Here is a 16,075-nt window from a genome sequence, read left to right as displayed (position 1 = left end):
TCCCCCGCCCTTCACCCCTCCTTCTTTGCTAGCTGGGGCTGGGGTGCCTGAACGCCTTCTTCCTTGCACACTTCTCACCGCGTCCCACATTTGCAAACGCCGCGTTTGAGCATCACGCATCATTGCCATCGGCTTATATGCTCGATGAGCAACTACATCGTAATTTTTTACGCCGCTCAAGCTTGCTTTGCCTGCAGGCACATTTTGGTCGCCTCATCAACAACTTTGCATTCCACAAGGATTGCCCTGGACCTGCCAACTTGACGCCAATAGCCGCCATGGCTGACACGTCTTCCCACTCGCCTGGGAAGGGCCCTAACAAGAAAAAACCTCTCCCATTCCTCAAGACCATTTCAAAATCATTTCAAGGCCAGGATGATGTTGAGGAGGAGGGGAGGGATGAGCAGAAGGAGAAAAAGAAGAGGAAGGACAAGGACCAGAGTGATGACGATGCACTCGCCATGTTCAGGCGATCCAAGAGTTTCTTCCCTGTCATCCTCCAAGAACAGGAGGAACGACGCAAGGCGGCTCTGCAAGTTAATAGGGAGGGGAAAATACATGGAATCGATGAGGACGAGGAGGAAGAACCGATATTATCCACCTCGCGGTCGGTCAAGCGTCGTAGGCGGTCTTCTCCACATGAGCCTGAGAGGCCGGCGTTCCAAGAGAGCTACGATGACCTGTACGGCCCTGCAACACCACCGCAGCGACGCTCCTCAGCGTCCCCGACTGGTTCTTCCCTTGGAATTGGCTTCAACCACACCATGTACATGCCACGTTTGCGTCAGGAGCCGCCCGCACCTCTGTCGTCCGATGATACAGAGAAGGAGCACGAAACGACTAGAAATGAACAGGGCGACACCCTGCTGACTCCCAGCGGATCAAACTCTCACCAAGTGCTTGCTGATGATGCGATTGCCCTGGACGACACATTTGCGAGCAACACGTCTACCGGAAAAGACGAGGAGGGCAAGCCAACACCCATAGTCCTCGATGATAGTGACGATGATCTGAACGAGCCTGCTCCTGCTCCCGCTCACGCTGAAGACGAATTTGATTTCTTTGTCAAGCGAGCTGCCATGCGCGAAGAAAAGGCCAGGCTCGCCGCGGAAGCTCTCACGAGCCTAGAGGGCGAAGGTTTTGATTCTCCGGCCACCGATGACACAGGGTTTGAGCCCAAGGGGCGCAAAGCACTCATCCCGGTGCGAATCTTCATCGTCTCCCGACTGGGAGATATAGAAGTACGCGACATATTCGGATCGAAGCGTGGTCTTCACCAGGACCTCGGACTTGTGCGACGGACCTACGTTCAGTGGGTACAGCGGGACAGGCCTGAAATCACAGATGACATGGCGAGGGGCATCTTCCTGACCTGGAAAGGGCGCCGCATCTATGATTCTGCCTCGGGAGCCAGCCTTGGCTGGATGCCTGACAGCCAAGGCAGTTTTTTCTCAACCGCGCACCTGCCCGGCTTTACTAGGGGTGGGATCCTGCTCGAGGCGTGGACGGAGGACAGCTATGCGCAGTACACGGAGGAGCAGGACAGGCAGAAGCTCGTTGACCGTGGCGAGTTGGCGGACGACAGCAGTGCTGCTGATGACAACGACCAGGCTGCGGCCCAGGAGGGCGCCGCCAAGGTCAGGCTCTTCCTGAAGGAGAGGAACAAGGAGCCGTTACGGCTGACCGCGTGGCTGGACACGGAGGCCCGGACTCTAGTTGGCGCATACAGGAAGCAAAGAGAGATCCCTGAAGACCGGGAGATTAGGCTGAGAAATGACGGTGAGTGGTTGGAGCCACACACGACGATGGAAGAGGCCGACATTGAGGACATGATGACTATTGAGGTGTACCTCAAATAGGTCAATGAAGATTCTGGATCACCCAAAACAGGAGGGGAAGGGAAAGGGGAAAAGGCACCATCAAGGTCCATGGGCGCTCGCATTTCTTTTGCCATACTCGAGATACCCATTGCTAAAGAGATCGGCAGGCGAGGAGTGTGATGTTAATGTTCAAAGCGGAAGCATATGCCCTGGGGTATGTTACTGCAAGATATGATTGATGAACAGTTTCCTTTCCGTCTTGGTCTAAGCCAATACTATTTCAGGGAATCAAATAAAAGCAAACTCGACATCTTTTGAAAAAGTCTCTTGCCATTGAATTGCCCCCAACGCCCCTACGCCAGCCCTAGCCATGCCGTGAAGATCGTGATGGTAAAAAAAAGTGAATCCATATGGTTTTTGGTGTTTTTTTTTGGTCCCGCCGCCCCTCTCCTTCTTAATCAGAATCTCTCCTTCATCCGCGCGCTCACGGTCCGCAGCCCGTTATACACCTTGCCAGGCGGCTTTCCGAGAATCAAGCTGACGACAGACTCGCGGGCAATGCGGGTGTTCTTGAAGCCGCCTAAAATGTGGATCTTGGAGTCGGCTAGGACGATGCGCGTGCGCGAGGCGTTCTCGATGGCATACTTGGTCTTGCCGTCCTTGCCGGCGATACGGCCGATGGCGCGGGCCAAGTGGTCGCCTTGTAGGGTCTTGACGTCTTTGATCTCGAAGGCTGTTGTTGTCCTAGTATTAGCGCACACTCTACAAGTCTTGGAGATAGAGAAAAGAAAGAGGTTTTGCAGCGGTTGTACTCACTCTCAATGTAAAGATCGTCCAGCCTCAAGAGCGCAATCGCATCATCGACATCAAACCCAAGAGCAAACGCCCGCACGAAGTCGGCGCCCTTCTGAATCGCACCGGTGTCCGTCGTGACCTTGGACGTGCGGAGCTCGACACTCTTGCTCTTCATGTTCATCCGGCACTGCAGCTTGAGGTGCTCGACGAGGGGCGGGTAGATCTTGGGCCAGGCCGCCTTGAGGGGCGTCATGCGGTGCGGCGGGATGGGGACCTTGCGTTGCTCGATGCGCACGACATCAGCGGCCTTGGAGGCGGGGGCAAATCTTGGTCGGCCCTCTTCGTCGAGCGCATCGTCGACCTGCATGCCTTCTTCATCTGCGGAGGGTTCTTGTGGGATCGCGAAGGTGGCCTCGTCGGTGGGCGCATCGAGGAGGTCCTCATCTTCGTTCTCGGTAGGGATGGGGATGGAGGCAGTAGCCTCCGGGGGAGGTGCCTTGAGAGCAGTTGGTGCTGGCATCTTGCAGATATTGTGCGTCCCTCTTCAGGATGGTCGGAGATCCTCGAGAACAAGGTGGTTTTTATGAAGCTGAGCTGAAGTGTTGAATGGTTGCTGTGTGGGTGTGGTGGGGTAGGAATGGAGAGATTAGTTATTTGTCTCGCTGGTGCTGGTTTTCTGAGCCTGAGGGCCTTGAATTGTGTTGTTCCTGTTATATGGACTTTCTGTCAAGGCTGTCTATAAAAATCAGGAAGTAGTTATTCCGCAGAAGTCTGGACGGTGAATCCTCAATCCTCGACCCTGAACTTTGACTACCGACTTTTTTTCCTTTTGACAGGCGGACAAAAAATGGAGGAGCCCACCTGGTGCTTATCTTATCGCCTCGAGCCCATTGTGCCTCTCCGTACAGCCGTAGTGTGCTATGTACCCTTGAACCTTCCTTACCCCTGTTATGCCGATCCTTCGACTCTCGCGCGCGTCATTGCTGGGAGAGCAAAGTTTCCTGCGCTTCCGCTCCCCCAGTCTCCAGGTTTTCCTTTTGGTGCTCCGCTTGATATACCACACCACCAGGCACGCGATATCGTGACGACTCCTCCTTTCCTCCTGCAGCCTGTGTTCATTTTTCTGGAGGGATTTGTTTCCTCATTCTTTTTGCAATTGCAGCTTCGTTTGCAAAACTACACGCTGTGGCTATCTGGGGACGAGTCTTCCTGATTCAAGAGGATCTCGAACTACCAGCCTGCTCTTTTCCAAACATCAGCATCAGCTTTTGACCCCGATCTAGAGCCAGGCTTTTCTTCTGGCGCTTTCTCTGTCCTCTCATCTCACTCATACTACTGTTTCGCTCTTCGACACCAGCTCAAATCTCCGAAATGCGCTCGCTCGTCGCTTCATCATGAAAGCCGCTTGCCCGAAGCAGCAACATGTCTAGCAGCTCGACAAAGTTCGGGCGGATTGCTTGGACTTTTGCCTGGGAAGGCATAGGACGCTCATTCGCAAGACCACCAGCGCAACGCCTATTCACGTTCAAATCTTCAGTGTTCCCACAGTTCCGACTCATATCTCAGTACAATGTCCGCCGGCAGTGCTCTGGCGGCCTGCTCCTGCTCGGAATTGACACCTCGGGCCCGGCCTCGCAGACGATCGCGACCAACTGCAATTCAGCTGTTGAATCAGCCGTACCAGGGAGCAGTTCAAGAGCTGGGACAATCAGCCGGCTGGCAAGGCAAGCATGGGTACGCCATCAGCACAACACGGCCAGCCTAGCCGGGAAACAACAGAGACGTCTGGTGAATACGAAGCCGACAGGCGACGAGGAAAAGGCTACAATGGGTGTGCAGCAGAACCCAACCTCCCGAACACAGTCTGAACCGCGAAATAAGGAAACCGAGGCAGCCCACAAGAATAGTGAACATGGACATGACAGTCTGACGGACTCCATGTCAAAATATTTACACTTACCACACCTCCCGAAGATGCCGCATCGACCGACCAAGGAGGAGCTTTTGGCGGCAGCAAATGGATTCTGGCAGAGGCTCAAAGTTCGCTTCAAATGGTTCTCAATCCGAAGCACGCGCCCATTCAATGCTGACGAGTGGGGCGCTTTCCTGTCGTGGATTCTCTTCGGGCACTTCGTCTGGATCCTTGTTGGGACGACGACATTTGTCTCCCTCCTGATCCTCATGGTAAACACAGTTTTTGCCCAGGGTACGTATCTCACTCATCATTCCCATCCTACAATATGTTGACCGTGTTCACCCAGAAACTCTCGCGCAAAAGATCGGAGATTATCTTACCAAGGCAGCTGGCGTCACAGTCGTCTTCGAATCTGCCATTGTGCCGAAATGGGGTGACGGTGTCATTACCTTCCGGAATGTCTTTGTGTCAAGACGGCCTGGTCAGACAAAATCTTCTGTTTCCAAGGGCTCGCCCACAGATGCTGCTGCTGCGGCTGCGGCTGTCACCAGCTCGGACCCACAAGCTACAGTGGATGATGGGAACTATACACAATTCGACGTCACGATCAGCGAAGTGAATGTCACGCTCTCCTTCAGCAAGTGGTGGAATAGTACCGGTCTTCTCAAAGACGTCGAGGTCAAGGGAGTCCGTGGCATTGTGGACCGGACATCTGTCCACTGGTCAGGAGAGAAGAAGGACCCATTATCCTATCGGCACGAGTACCAGCCGGGTGATTTCGAGATTGAGCACTTCAAGCTCGAGGATCTATTGGTGACTGTTCATCAACCAGGCGGGTTCCGCCCATTCTCGGTCAGCATCTACAGCTGCGAGCTGCCACAACTGCGAAAGCAGTGGCTTTTTTACGACTTTCTATCAGCATCCCACATGTCGGGATCCTTTGATGGCTCGCTGTTTACCATCCATCCCAAGCAGGTCCACGGTACCATTGCTGGTGATGAGAAGTATCTTGCAGAGAACCTTGGCGAGCCCAGCGCCTGGAAGAAGTTCAGCCGGTTGCGTATTGATGGTCTCAAGATAGACCACCTGAACCGTGGTGTGGAGGGCACATTTGGCTGGATCTATGAGGGTAACGTCGACATTGTAGCGGACGTCATGTTCCCTGCAGAGCCTGATGAGAGCATTGGCAAGGTCATGAGCGACTTTTACGACAAGATGGAGGAAACAGTCACCAGCAACCGATACCTTCGTATCCTGGACAAGGATCTCGGGAGGGAGCGTAACGACTTTGCCATCAACAACGAGCTCTCGAGTCCAACCAGTGGGCATCTTCATGTTGCCGTCGATGACTCTCTCAGCGAACATCCCGATAGTCCGCCCGATGCCTCGGCGCAACAGAATACTCCAGACGAGCCTCCTCGCTACCTGGTAATGGACCTTCGGATCCACCTGAATGACGTGCGCGCCAGCGTACCTATGTTTTCCGCCACACCCGACATCTCCTATGTCAATCAGAATCTGGTTCGGCCCATTGTCGCATATATCAACTCGAAGCATACATACATTCCCATCAGCTGCCGTATCGTGAAGCGGGCAAGCGATTTCGACGGAAGCTGGACCACTTTTGACTGTGGGCTCATGGATGACATGTCGGCCGAAGTCTACTCTGCTTTTGCGAGGGACGTGGAGGATCAGCATTCGAGAGTCAAGAGGCTGAAGAAGGTGGGATTTTGGGCTGTCAGCGTGGCGCTGCAGGCACTGCTCGTCGGTGTAGCGGGAGATCTCATTACCTAGAGGGCATGGTAAAGACATCGGTGTCGACTACAGAACTCGAGAGGATAGGTGGCAGAGAACTCGATATAACAGAAAGGGAAAGAAGAAACAAAAAGAGAGAGAGAGAGAGGGAACGATGAATGCGGGAAAGGTAAACATCTCCGCTTTGCAATTTGCGACATGTCACCACATACACAGCGTGCGGCACAATACGGTACGGCAGGCACGGCGTTCTGGAATCGGAAACACTCGATGAAGGCACACCTTTTTGTTTCTTTTGGGCGTTTTTGTCCCGAGTCAGTGGTGGCACAGAAAGGAAAGGCTTGTGATACCCTGACGATGGCGGTTCCAATTTTGGGTTAGGGGTGGTGCATTAAAAAAACCAAATGGTACATTCGATCAGGCAGATGGAAATGACGAAACGATTTCACCTCACGCACAACCCAGTAGTCTCTTTTTTATTCATTCGATATGGCTTAACTTGTCGAGACCTGCAAAGCACTTGCATTCGTATCATTGGGGTAGCTATCCTTGTCCGGACGTAAGTGCCGGGTCTCTCTCTATGTCATTCTGCCGTCTTTGCATGATAAAAAATTGATAACCTCGCAAATTTGTCTAATACTTGTTCCCCCAATTAGTTTTGTTGCTTTCTCGGGAGGGAAACCATCCGCAAAACAGGAATATCCGTCCATTCTCGCCGCCTTCCCTCCCTCGGCTCCGCCTCGCCGCTCACACCACTGCAGGCATGAATGATATGGAAGTATGGCTGTAGTGAACGCTACTGTTGGCAAGGTCTGAGCGAGGCCTAGTGGCTTGATCAAGGGCGGGTGGTCTGGGTCAAGCGTTGACCCAGAAGCTTGGGTCTCCCTAAACCAAATACCGCGCGGGAGATAGTTTGCGGGGACGGCAAGAAAGACTCCATGTGCAGTCTTGGGGTCAATCTTTTCACATGAAATCGTCATCGCCAAAAGTTTCCTCGTCATAGGCGGTGGTGTCGGTGACTGAGGGCCGGGCGATGGCAAGCGTGGTCTTGGTCTTGGCCGCCTTTGTCTTCTTGCCGCCGCCCGCGTTGGCCTTCTCCTCCTTCATCCTCTCGTTGCTGAGCGTGGTCAGGGCGCTGGCGACCTTCTTGATCTGGTCGGACTGCATCTCCTTGGACAGAGCCTTGACGAACTCGACCATGAAGAGGGCGTACTGGGGCTTCTTGGAGTTGCCGGCGATGATGGGGGCGATGACCTCGCGCAGGGTCTCGAACTGAGACTTGGTCTTGGGGTCAAACAGCGGCATGGAGGACAGGTCGATGAGGTTCTCTGGGTTGTTGGGGTCAGGGACCACGGAACCCTTGATGGTGGCCTTGCGGCCCGAGGGGACGGAACCGACGTCGCCGCCGAACAGATCCTCGGCGTGCTTCAGATCTGCTTCCTTCTGTGCAGCTGCCAGACGGGCACGCTTGTCCGCCTCAGTCTCGTCCGAGTCGGAGTCGGAGTCGCCCTCCTCCTTGAGCCGTTGGCGCTCGGCGATCCGCTCGGCCATGCGCTGGGTCTTGGACTTCTTGTTGGCTTTGGCCTCCGCTTCGGCCTTGGCCTTGGCCTCGGCGGCCTTCTTTGCCTTCTCGCGTTCTACTTCCGAATCTTCGGCGGCATCCCAGGAGTCCAGAACCTAAAAGGAGAGAGACAGAGAGAGGACGTCAGCGAGGGCCTGGGCTGTTGTGATCGGGCAGTCTTAGCTGCGGGGTGTCGAGCCTCACCTCATCGTCATCTTCTTCGTCGTCAAACTTGCGACGGCCGGCGGCGACAGTCTCCTCAGCAGGGGAGCTGGAATCAGCTTCTTCGTCGTCTGCAGGGGAGCGGCTGTCAGTTCAGCGTTCGAGCAGGTGGATAGTAGAGCACAGGGCTTCCACCGTCGAGGTCCGATCCATCGTCCCTTGGCATCTCTGCGACGAGGCGCTCGCGACCCAGCGAGAAGAAACAGACAAATCTTTCTGGCTGAGATGGCGAAAGATCTGTCTTTTTATCTCTCGGGAGGCGCACTAGGTTCTATGCGCATCGCCTTGATGCACGGGACGACGGAACTGCTCGACATGAGAGTCCGATGAGGGCTTTCGAGCAACTTACCCCACTTTCCCATGATGACAGAATGCAGGAATTTCGATAACAAGAAGTCTTTCTAAGTATCGTGAGGAAGAAGAAAGAGAAAGACAGGGACGCAAATGCGTTCGAGAAAGTTGGAAGGGAACAATGTCAAGGGTTGGGCGATTGTACTGAATATGTAAAGAAAGTCGGGCACAAACAAGAAAAAAAAGACCACGATCCGTATTAGGCGCGGGGATCAAATGCCCAAGAATTGACCTAAGATGACGGGTGACTCAAGTGACTTAACAGGGGTTGGCTACCTAAAGCGATGGAGGGGCAGAGGGGTTCAATTTTGGAGGGGCTTAGCTCAAGAGGCGGAAGCCACAGACAGTGCGCTCTTACTAGCCACAGGCCGAGCGTCCTCGCATCAGCCACATTTATCGCAAGCTCCTTCTCGACTGAGGGACACCAGGTCTGGGCTTGCATGATCATTACTGGTTCTGTACCTCAGATCTTCCCTTAGGCAGAAACTCAAGGCGAGGCTTCGATTGTTCTGGGTTATTCTTTCTGAGTGTTTCTCCGCATCTGTTGGGGGAGTCATTGAAATTTGAGAAGGAGGGTTCGTTTTTCCCCGCGGTCCAAAGTTCCCGGCCATAGTGTGACACTCTCGGCATGATCGCCGTCTGGTCCAACAACCGCCACGCATGGCACCAAGACAGCCCAATGTTCTCTGCCTTTTATCTTTTTGATCTCATCCCATCTGCCAAGGTGGCACCTGTCATATTTTCTCCCCGCAAAATCCGATGAAGGTGGGTCAGCCGAAGGTGTTCTTGTTTACGCGTGCGTTCGCCAATCTATCCTCCACTCAATAAATCCACTCTTCGTTTTCACATCTCTGTTCTTATTTCCCTTCCCTCGTTACACACACACACACAGTACACAAGCAATCCGCACTCTTCTCAGTCATTCATTACTCGGCTCGAGGCTGCTGGGCAGTTTTTCTTCGCAGCATTCATCATTGATCCTCTTTTTTTTTTTTTTTTTTTTTTTTTTTTTTCTCTTTCTTTTTTTGCTTCAGGTCCGCACAATTCAGTACGCAAAAGTCCGCCTCCTCTCGCATACTACCGATTCTATCAGCATGGCTGCCGCGCAGGTGTTCAACAGCTTCCCCTTCCAGCCAACCCTGCTCGAGCTGGACTGGGCCTTTTTCATGTACATCTTCATCTTCGGGACCGTCATTGGCACGGCTCTGCTGTACCGGATTGTGAGCTGCTGCGCGAACCACGTGTCGGAGGATGCGGTGGTGTAGAAGAAGGGGACATAATGAAGATGATGATATCCTGGGCTTGGAACTCGTTGTGAAGGTTCGTGAGCCACGCAGTGTTTCCTTTTCTTTTTCCTCTTTTTTTCCCTCTTGGTTTCTTCTTGCATGATAGCTGACAGGTACGCCCGACAGGCAGTTCGAGGTTATCTGGACCTCTATTTCTAAAATATTTAATCACGATATTATTCGGTGACAAGGCGTGTGGTGGTACATGCCTCGCCATCTGGGCTATATGCCGTCGTTCACATATCGATGACCATCACAGGCACTGTCATGCTGGCGTGGCCCTGGGGGCATTGACTAAGATATACTTGGACATTCGTCATTAGCATGCGGCTGGGTTCTCCATAGAGTTGTGTGAGAGAGAGTTATTTATTCAGGTCGTGCAAGCTGTTCGCGGAAGTCGACGAGCATTTGCCAGGAGAAGCAGCATTTGTACATTATCCAGTGACAGAAGAGATGTACGGGACCATGTGGAAGATGTAGTATTCATAAGTAGCTGATTGTGCAGCCAGGTTGACCAGAAGCAGTATTTTTCTTGAAAGCCGAAGAGCATGGCAGGCTTTGCATGTTGAGTAAACTGCGCTGTGCTCATCTAGCTTGCTCGAGGATCTCGCCCCGTTGATGCAGTGCAGTTCACTTTAACTTATGGCGGTGCCAGTGAAGAGTTTCGTTCAATTCAGCAGTGCATCCTCTTGGCCTGGCTGCGGGTGAGGGAGGGAGTGAAAAAGGGGGGTTGATTCATAACTCGCAGTTGCTTTTGCTGTCGTCCCTGCTGGCCCCTGGGCTAGTATAAGAATCCGGGTCTCAGGCTGTTGAGGGGCTAGATATGTAATGTGAGGGGAGTTTGGTTTGGTTACATGGCGTGTTTTGGGCGCCCGACTGAGGACGATGCAAGGGGGAAGGGGGGAGGGAAAGGTAAAGGATGGCACGTCATCACCTCCACAAACCCTGCTTATTTTCGCCACGCACACTCTGACATAGCAGCCTCGCCCTGCTGTGGCTTGGGTTGTCCTATACTTTACCTTACCTTGCGCGACAGCAGCAGCCCTGCAACAACTCTTCTCTGGACCTCCTCCAGTATCTGCATCTATGTAGTCCAAACAAAATCCAAGATTCCCCATCATTAAGCAAATACAAAAAGAAACATTGTATCCACCCAACCTATCTATCCATCACGCAAGAAGAAAAAAAGAGCCCACCCTCCTCCGCCTCTTGCTACAACATCCCACAATGCCCAACGAAGGCCTCATCCCGTACGTCCAGCGCCGAGTCCGTGAGGGCATCGGCGCAGTAGGCGACACGACAGGGAATTCCGTCAACGCCAACGGGAAAGCAGTGCAGGGCGCGGCGCGGGCAGCAGGCGGGCGGGTCGACAGCCTGGGCCGGAGCATCAGCGGATCGGGCAAGACGGCCAACAAGACGACCAACACGTACGCGCAGGCCCTAGGACGGCAGGTCGAGAGCTACACAGGGGCGGCGGGGAGGCAGGTCGGCGCCGTGGGGCGGTATGTGGACGGGGGCGGGCGGGCGGCGGGGGGACGGGTCGGGGATTTTGGGAACAGTGTCAAGGATGTGAGTGGGGCAAGGGGCCAGAGGATGTCGACGCCGGGGAATCCGCTTGGGTTGAGGGGAAAGAGGACGGTTTAATTGTTTTGAGGGGATGATTATCGCTTGGGAAAATATGTGGAAGGTATCGTGGTTCTCTGAAAGAGATGATGCATCACGTCGGTTGGGGGAGGAAGGGGGGATTAGGATCAAGTGTATACTGGATGAGTGGCGAATAGCATATAAAACTCGACTCTTTTTGAGTTCAGCGAGGAAGCAGGTTTTATTGTTATTGTTATTGTTTTTGTTTTTATTTTATTTTATTTTATTTGTTTAAAACAGAATGACCACGTCTCGGTGCCTTTCAAAATCATGCCTTGAGGTTATCAGCAAGTCAGGCCTCTCTACACTGGCCCCCAATCGCTCGCCTCCCCACTAAGCTCGAAAATCAGTGTAACACGATTGGCCAGCCGCCCCCTAGCGAAAACGCCCCGGATCCCACTGTAGCAGCACCCGAAGCCCCCCGAAAACAGCCCCCGTTCTTGACTCCAGCAAATCCCATTTTCCAGCTTACCAAAAAACCTCGTTCAGCTGACCTTGCAGAGTTTTTTGGTTGGTCTGTGTCAGAGACAAGAGAGACCCATATCATATCCCGATATTCTCTCGTCGATTTCGTAATCTTGAGGTCATGCGGCCTCTGCTCTGGTCGTGTGTAGATGCGAAAGATGTACAAACCCTCCGGGTTCTAACTCCGGGGTCTAATTTTATCACTTCTCCACCTAAGCAGTGCATACCATGCAATGCAGAAACCCCGGACCAAAGTCAGCCCTACTTTCCATACGTAAATGCTAACAACGTAGTGAAAAGATGCTGAGCGTTACTACATAGAAGGAATAATGATAGTAGGAGAGGGGAATAGGAAAATTCATCAAGAGTATGTACTGCCTGGGTGGGGAAGTGTTAAAAGTGATACCATGAGTTGTGCTGTATGGACGCGAGGCTGAAGGCATGCTGCACCGCGCCCCCTAACAGCGCCACTGCTAAAAGAACTACAGTGCTATGATCCAGCAGTCTGACGATTTCTTTTTTTCTCTTTCTTTTCTGGATTTAAAAAGGGTGCTCCACAAATGGTTTATTCACTTGTTCTTTCTCTTTTTGAGATTTTCGACGCGACGGAGCCGGATTGTATTCGTGACCATGAGCGGCCCGTGTCGTCCGTCAGCATCTGCATCCAAAGTTGCTCCGAGTGTGCCCGCAGCAGACCCAACCAAAGCCCCCCCCTTTTTTTTTTTTTTTTGGATGACTGCCTGGAACTCAGCGAGGTGAGGTTGAATGACAGGGTTTGGTTTGTTAAAAGTTACGAGGGAGAGAAAATAATAATAGCCTTGTGGCTCCCTGGGACAAGTCGGACTTCTGTAGCCATGTCTTGGTCATGACTTGCTTCTTCATGTACACTCAACAGGAATAAGAGACTATAATATATACACGCATATACAGTAGACAACCAAACATCATCAACATCAGCAACACCACCACCACCAACAACAACAACAATAACAACAGCAACCAATGTTCGCACCACGGGTCAACAACAAGCTCTGCTCGCCCAAACAAGCCACCCAGCTCAGCAGGGCCGTGGCTCCCCTCCTCTCGACCTCGAGCTGCTCCTCATCCCTCGTAGGAATACGGCTCACATCTGCTACAACCGCCCCAAAGTCTTCTTCTTCTTCTTCCTCCCGCCGGTCCTTCTCCACAACACCTGCCAACCGCCTCCGTGACTTCTTCCCGGCCAAGGAGACCACCCGGATCCGTACCACCCCGCCCGCCTGGCCTCACCATGGCTATACCGAGGCCGAGATGCTGGCTGTCGTCCCGGGCCACCGCAAGCCCGTGACCTGGGGCGACAAGCTGGCCTGGGCTCTGATCAGGACGTCGAGGTGGTGCATGGACAAGGCCACGGGCATGTCCAAGGACCAAAAGACGGATAAGAAGCGGCCGACGACGGCGGTGGTGGCTGACAGGGCTTTGACGGAGCAGCAATGGGTAAGTTTCTCCCTCTCTGTATTCCTGGCTCTCTTTTCTCTCTCTCTCTCTCTCGGGGAAAAAGGAGAAAAAAAAAAAAGGAAACAAGGCGGAGTGATGAAAAAGAAGAAGTCATCAAGGCTAACAAGAAATTATTGAATCATCGCAGCTCGTCCGATTCATTTTTCTCGAGTCCATCGCGGGCGTGCCGGGCATGGTGGCCGGCATGCTCAGGCACCTGCGGTCTCTGCGGGCCCTGAAGCGGGACAATGGCTGGATCGAGACCCTGCTCGAGGAGTCCTACAATGAGCGCATGCACCTGCTCACCTTTATGAAGATGTGTGAACCGGGCTGGTTCATGAAGTTTCTCATCCTGGGCGCACAGGGTGTGTACTTTGTAAGAAGATCCTCCTCTTTTTATCTTTTTCTCTCTCTCTCTCTCTCCAACTCTTGCTCTCTATACAACTCAACAGCACTCGCTAACACCCACTGTCCAACCAACACAGAACGCCATGTTCCTCTCCTACCTCATCAGCCCCAAGATCTGCCACCGCTTTGTGGGCTACCTCGAGGAAGAAGCCGTCCACACGTACACGCGCGCCATCCACGAGCTGGACGGCGGCCACCTCCCCAAGTGGACCGACCCCAAGTTTGAGGTGCCCGACATTGCCGTCTCGTACTGGAAGATGCCCGAGGGCCACCGCACCATGAAGGATCTGATCCTGTACATTCGCGCCGACGAGGCTGGCCACCGTGGCGTGAACCACACGCTCGGCAACCTCGACCAGAAGGAGGACCCAAATCCTTTTGTCAGCCAGTACAGGGACGGGCAGAAGCTATCGCCCATGACCAACCCTAAAGGTTGGGAGAGGGAGGAGGTGTTGTGAGTGAAGGCTGGGGGGAAATGAGGAGGAGGACTGTGAATCGAATGACGTTTTGGTTACGTAGATGGAAGAATTCTCTACTCTTGGATACCCACGATAATAGATTGCATGCAGCAGAATGGTCATGCACTACCGTGTCAATTGCACTCTTCCTTCTTTTCCGCCAACCCATCATCACTCTTTTGAGAACGAGCTCTGTATAGTAAGTACAGGCGTGAACATCAGCCTGCAGTCAGCATGGTCAGTCAGAGACATTTCCACACAGACACACACACACACACACACACACACACACAATTTCTCTCTCGCTCTCTACTGCACCAGAGGACGACCGATGGATGATGAGGGGTTTCGCATCCCAACTAGAAGCCACACCCCATAACCCACCCTCTTCCATATTCATAGTGGAACAATAAGCACTGCCGATTCCTTCCCTTGCTGTGAGTCCTTCCTAAAACTTTCTAGAAGACTCAAGCAAATAATAACGGGGTGAAAAGGGATAGGAAAGAAGAAAAAACGGCCTAAGTCAGCCCTAGGCATCTGACCTGCAGCGGCTGGCTGCATCCTGGTTGCCGGTGGAAAAGGGCCACTCCTCTTACTTTCTCCCCCCCCCCCCGGTGCGTTTCTCGTGTGTGTGGGAATCCTCAGCAGCAGCCTTTTTGTCTCCTTCCTATTCGGCAGAAAGTGGGCGCTTAAGAGAAGGCAGTGCTCACCTCACCCTTGGAGACCCCCCCGGGGCGAGAGGCGCCATTTGTGGTCGAGCCTACTTGTGGTACTTGTGTGTATGGAAGGGTGAAGAGGAGCCCCAGTAATAGGAGGTAGGGTACAGAAAGAGTAAAGAGGAAGAAGAAGAAAAGGGCGGCGTGGCAGTGTGAGGGATCGACAGAAGATGACGTGCAGATCCTCGGGAGCCTGAATAGGCTGCTGCTGAAGGAGAGAGAAAGAGAGAGAGAGGAGAGCTGCTCGTAATTGTTTCCAGGTGAGAGGGCATGTGTTATGGGTGTGGAACATCTTGAGAGATTGTGAAAGGGGGCCTTAGTCTACACAACGAGTCTGTCATTGGTGAATACACACATCCTCGAGGTGCCGGAATGCAACCAGCAATATGCAGGGCCCCTTGCACGTTGTCTCCCTGCTGATACTTTGTACATGCAATGTGGTATGTGAAAAGTTAGAAGTTATTGTCCAAGCGCCCAGAAGCGAGAAAAAAAGAGTTTAGAGTTGGAGCTAAGAATTGCGCAAAATAAAACCTACGATCGAACACATGGCGGAAGGGGGGGGGGGACAGATGGAAGATGGAAGGATCCATGCTGCTGCGTGTTGTGTTGTATGGAGGCGGGCTGTCATTCTTGCATTTAAGCCTGTGGGGATTAATTTTTTTTTAAGTTTCCTGATCTGATGATCTAATCACTGTTGTGTACGATATGTCTGCTGTCACTCCGTGACAAGTATGAACAGCAATTTGAAGGAAACGCCTGCTGCATACAAGCTGGGTTAAAGTGGTTTGCAACTTCCAAGACCCTTCCACTAGGGAGGAGGGGGGTATTTGTGTTGTATTTCCACACGAGTCTCAAGATAGCTTACATACTTACAGTAACATTCCGCCTTGTAGTCACCGCTTACTGTAACACAGCAGCAGCACACACCATTAGAATTTTGGCCCGGCAGGACAAGCCTGATTAAGGCTTTCTGCATGTCTCAGTTTTCCAGTTCGGAGGCAGGGCTGCCAAATATTGACAAGACAGGATGAATCTGAGCTACCTCCTGTTAGATCTTGACAGCCTTTTGGTTAATAGAGATATATTATAGGCTTAGGGTACAGCAGCAGCAGCGGCAGCAGGGTGCAGGTGCAGGTGCAGGTGCAGGTGGGCGCATGGTTGCTCAGCCTCAAACTCCAGTATTTTCTTCGTCCTCTTCTTCCC

At 52.8% G+C, this 16,075-nt stretch overlaps 6 protein-coding genes across 6 annotated transcripts; 4 read left to right on the top strand and 2 right to left on the bottom strand.

Annotated features, from left to right (window-relative positions):
* Nucleotides 1-278: 278 nt before the first annotated feature.
* Nucleotides 279-1,859, top strand: M406DRAFT_328360 (uncharacterized protein; the record flags this gene model as incomplete). The annotated part of the gene is made up of 1 exon (XM_040920320.1): nt 279-1,859. One exon carries the CDS (start codon nt 279-281, stop codon nt 1,857-1,859), a length of 1,581 nt encoding a protein of 526 aa, XP_040778231.1.
* A 419-nt stretch (nt 1,860-2,278) lies between these two features.
* On the bottom strand, nt 2,279-3,135 carry M406DRAFT_253057 (Pre-rRNA-processing protein PNO1; the record flags this gene model as incomplete). The annotated part of the gene is made up of 2 exons (XM_040916876.1): nt 2,279-2,553; nt 2,637-3,135. 2 exons carry the CDS (start codon nt 3,133-3,135, stop codon nt 2,279-2,281), a joined length of 774 nt encoding a protein of 257 aa, XP_040778230.1.
* Nucleotides 3,136-4,172: 1,037 nt separating this feature from the next.
* Nucleotides 4,173-6,737, top strand: M406DRAFT_274725 (mitochondrial distribution and morphology protein family 31/32). The gene is made up of 2 exons (XM_040918232.1): nt 4,173-4,821; nt 4,877-6,737. Exons 1-2 carry the CDS (start codon nt 4,443-4,445, stop codon nt 6,322-6,324), a joined length of 1,827 nt encoding a protein of 608 aa, XP_040778229.1. The 5' UTR covers nt 4,173-4,442; the 3' UTR covers nt 6,325-6,737.
* A 49-nt stretch (nt 6,738-6,786) lies between these two features.
* M406DRAFT_321516 (translation initiation factor eIF3 subunit) lies at nt 6,787-7,606 on the bottom strand. Its single transcript, XM_040919518.1, has one exon. It carries the CDS (start codon nt 7,588-7,590, stop codon nt 7,249-7,251), a length of 342 nt encoding a protein of 113 aa, XP_040778228.1. The 5' UTR covers nt 7,591-7,606; the 3' UTR covers nt 6,787-7,248.
* Nucleotides 7,607-10,932: 3,326 nt separating this feature from the next.
* On the top strand, nt 10,933-11,628 carry M406DRAFT_328356 (uncharacterized protein; the record flags this gene model as incomplete). The annotated part of the gene is made up of 2 exons (XM_040920319.1): nt 10,933-11,274; nt 11,590-11,628. 2 exons carry the CDS (start codon nt 10,933-10,935, stop codon nt 11,626-11,628), a joined length of 381 nt encoding a protein of 126 aa, XP_040778227.1.
* Nucleotides 11,629-12,594: 966 nt separating this feature from the next.
* On the top strand, nt 12,595-14,156 carry M406DRAFT_350467 (alternate oxidase precursor; the record flags this gene model as incomplete). Its single annotated transcript, XM_040922555.1, has 4 exons — nt 12,595-12,924; nt 12,964-13,290; nt 13,439-13,666; nt 13,776-14,156. Exons 1-4 carry the CDS (start codon nt 12,817-12,819, stop codon nt 14,154-14,156), a joined length of 1,044 nt encoding a protein of 347 aa, XP_040778226.1. The 5' UTR covers nt 12,595-12,816.
* Between the last annotated feature and the right edge of the window lie 1,919 nt (nt 14,157-16,075).

Source organism: Cryphonectria parasitica (genome assembly GCF_011745365.1).
Source record: "Cryphonectria parasitica EP155 unplaced genomic scaffold M406scaffold_3, whole genome shotgun sequence".
In the NCBI taxonomy this organism is placed as follows: Eukaryota; Fungi; Ascomycota; class Sordariomycetes; order Diaporthales; family Cryphonectriaceae; genus Cryphonectria; species Cryphonectria parasitica.
The sequence above is the reverse complement of the archived record's forward strand: the minus strand, read 5'-3'. Positions and strand labels throughout refer to the sequence as shown.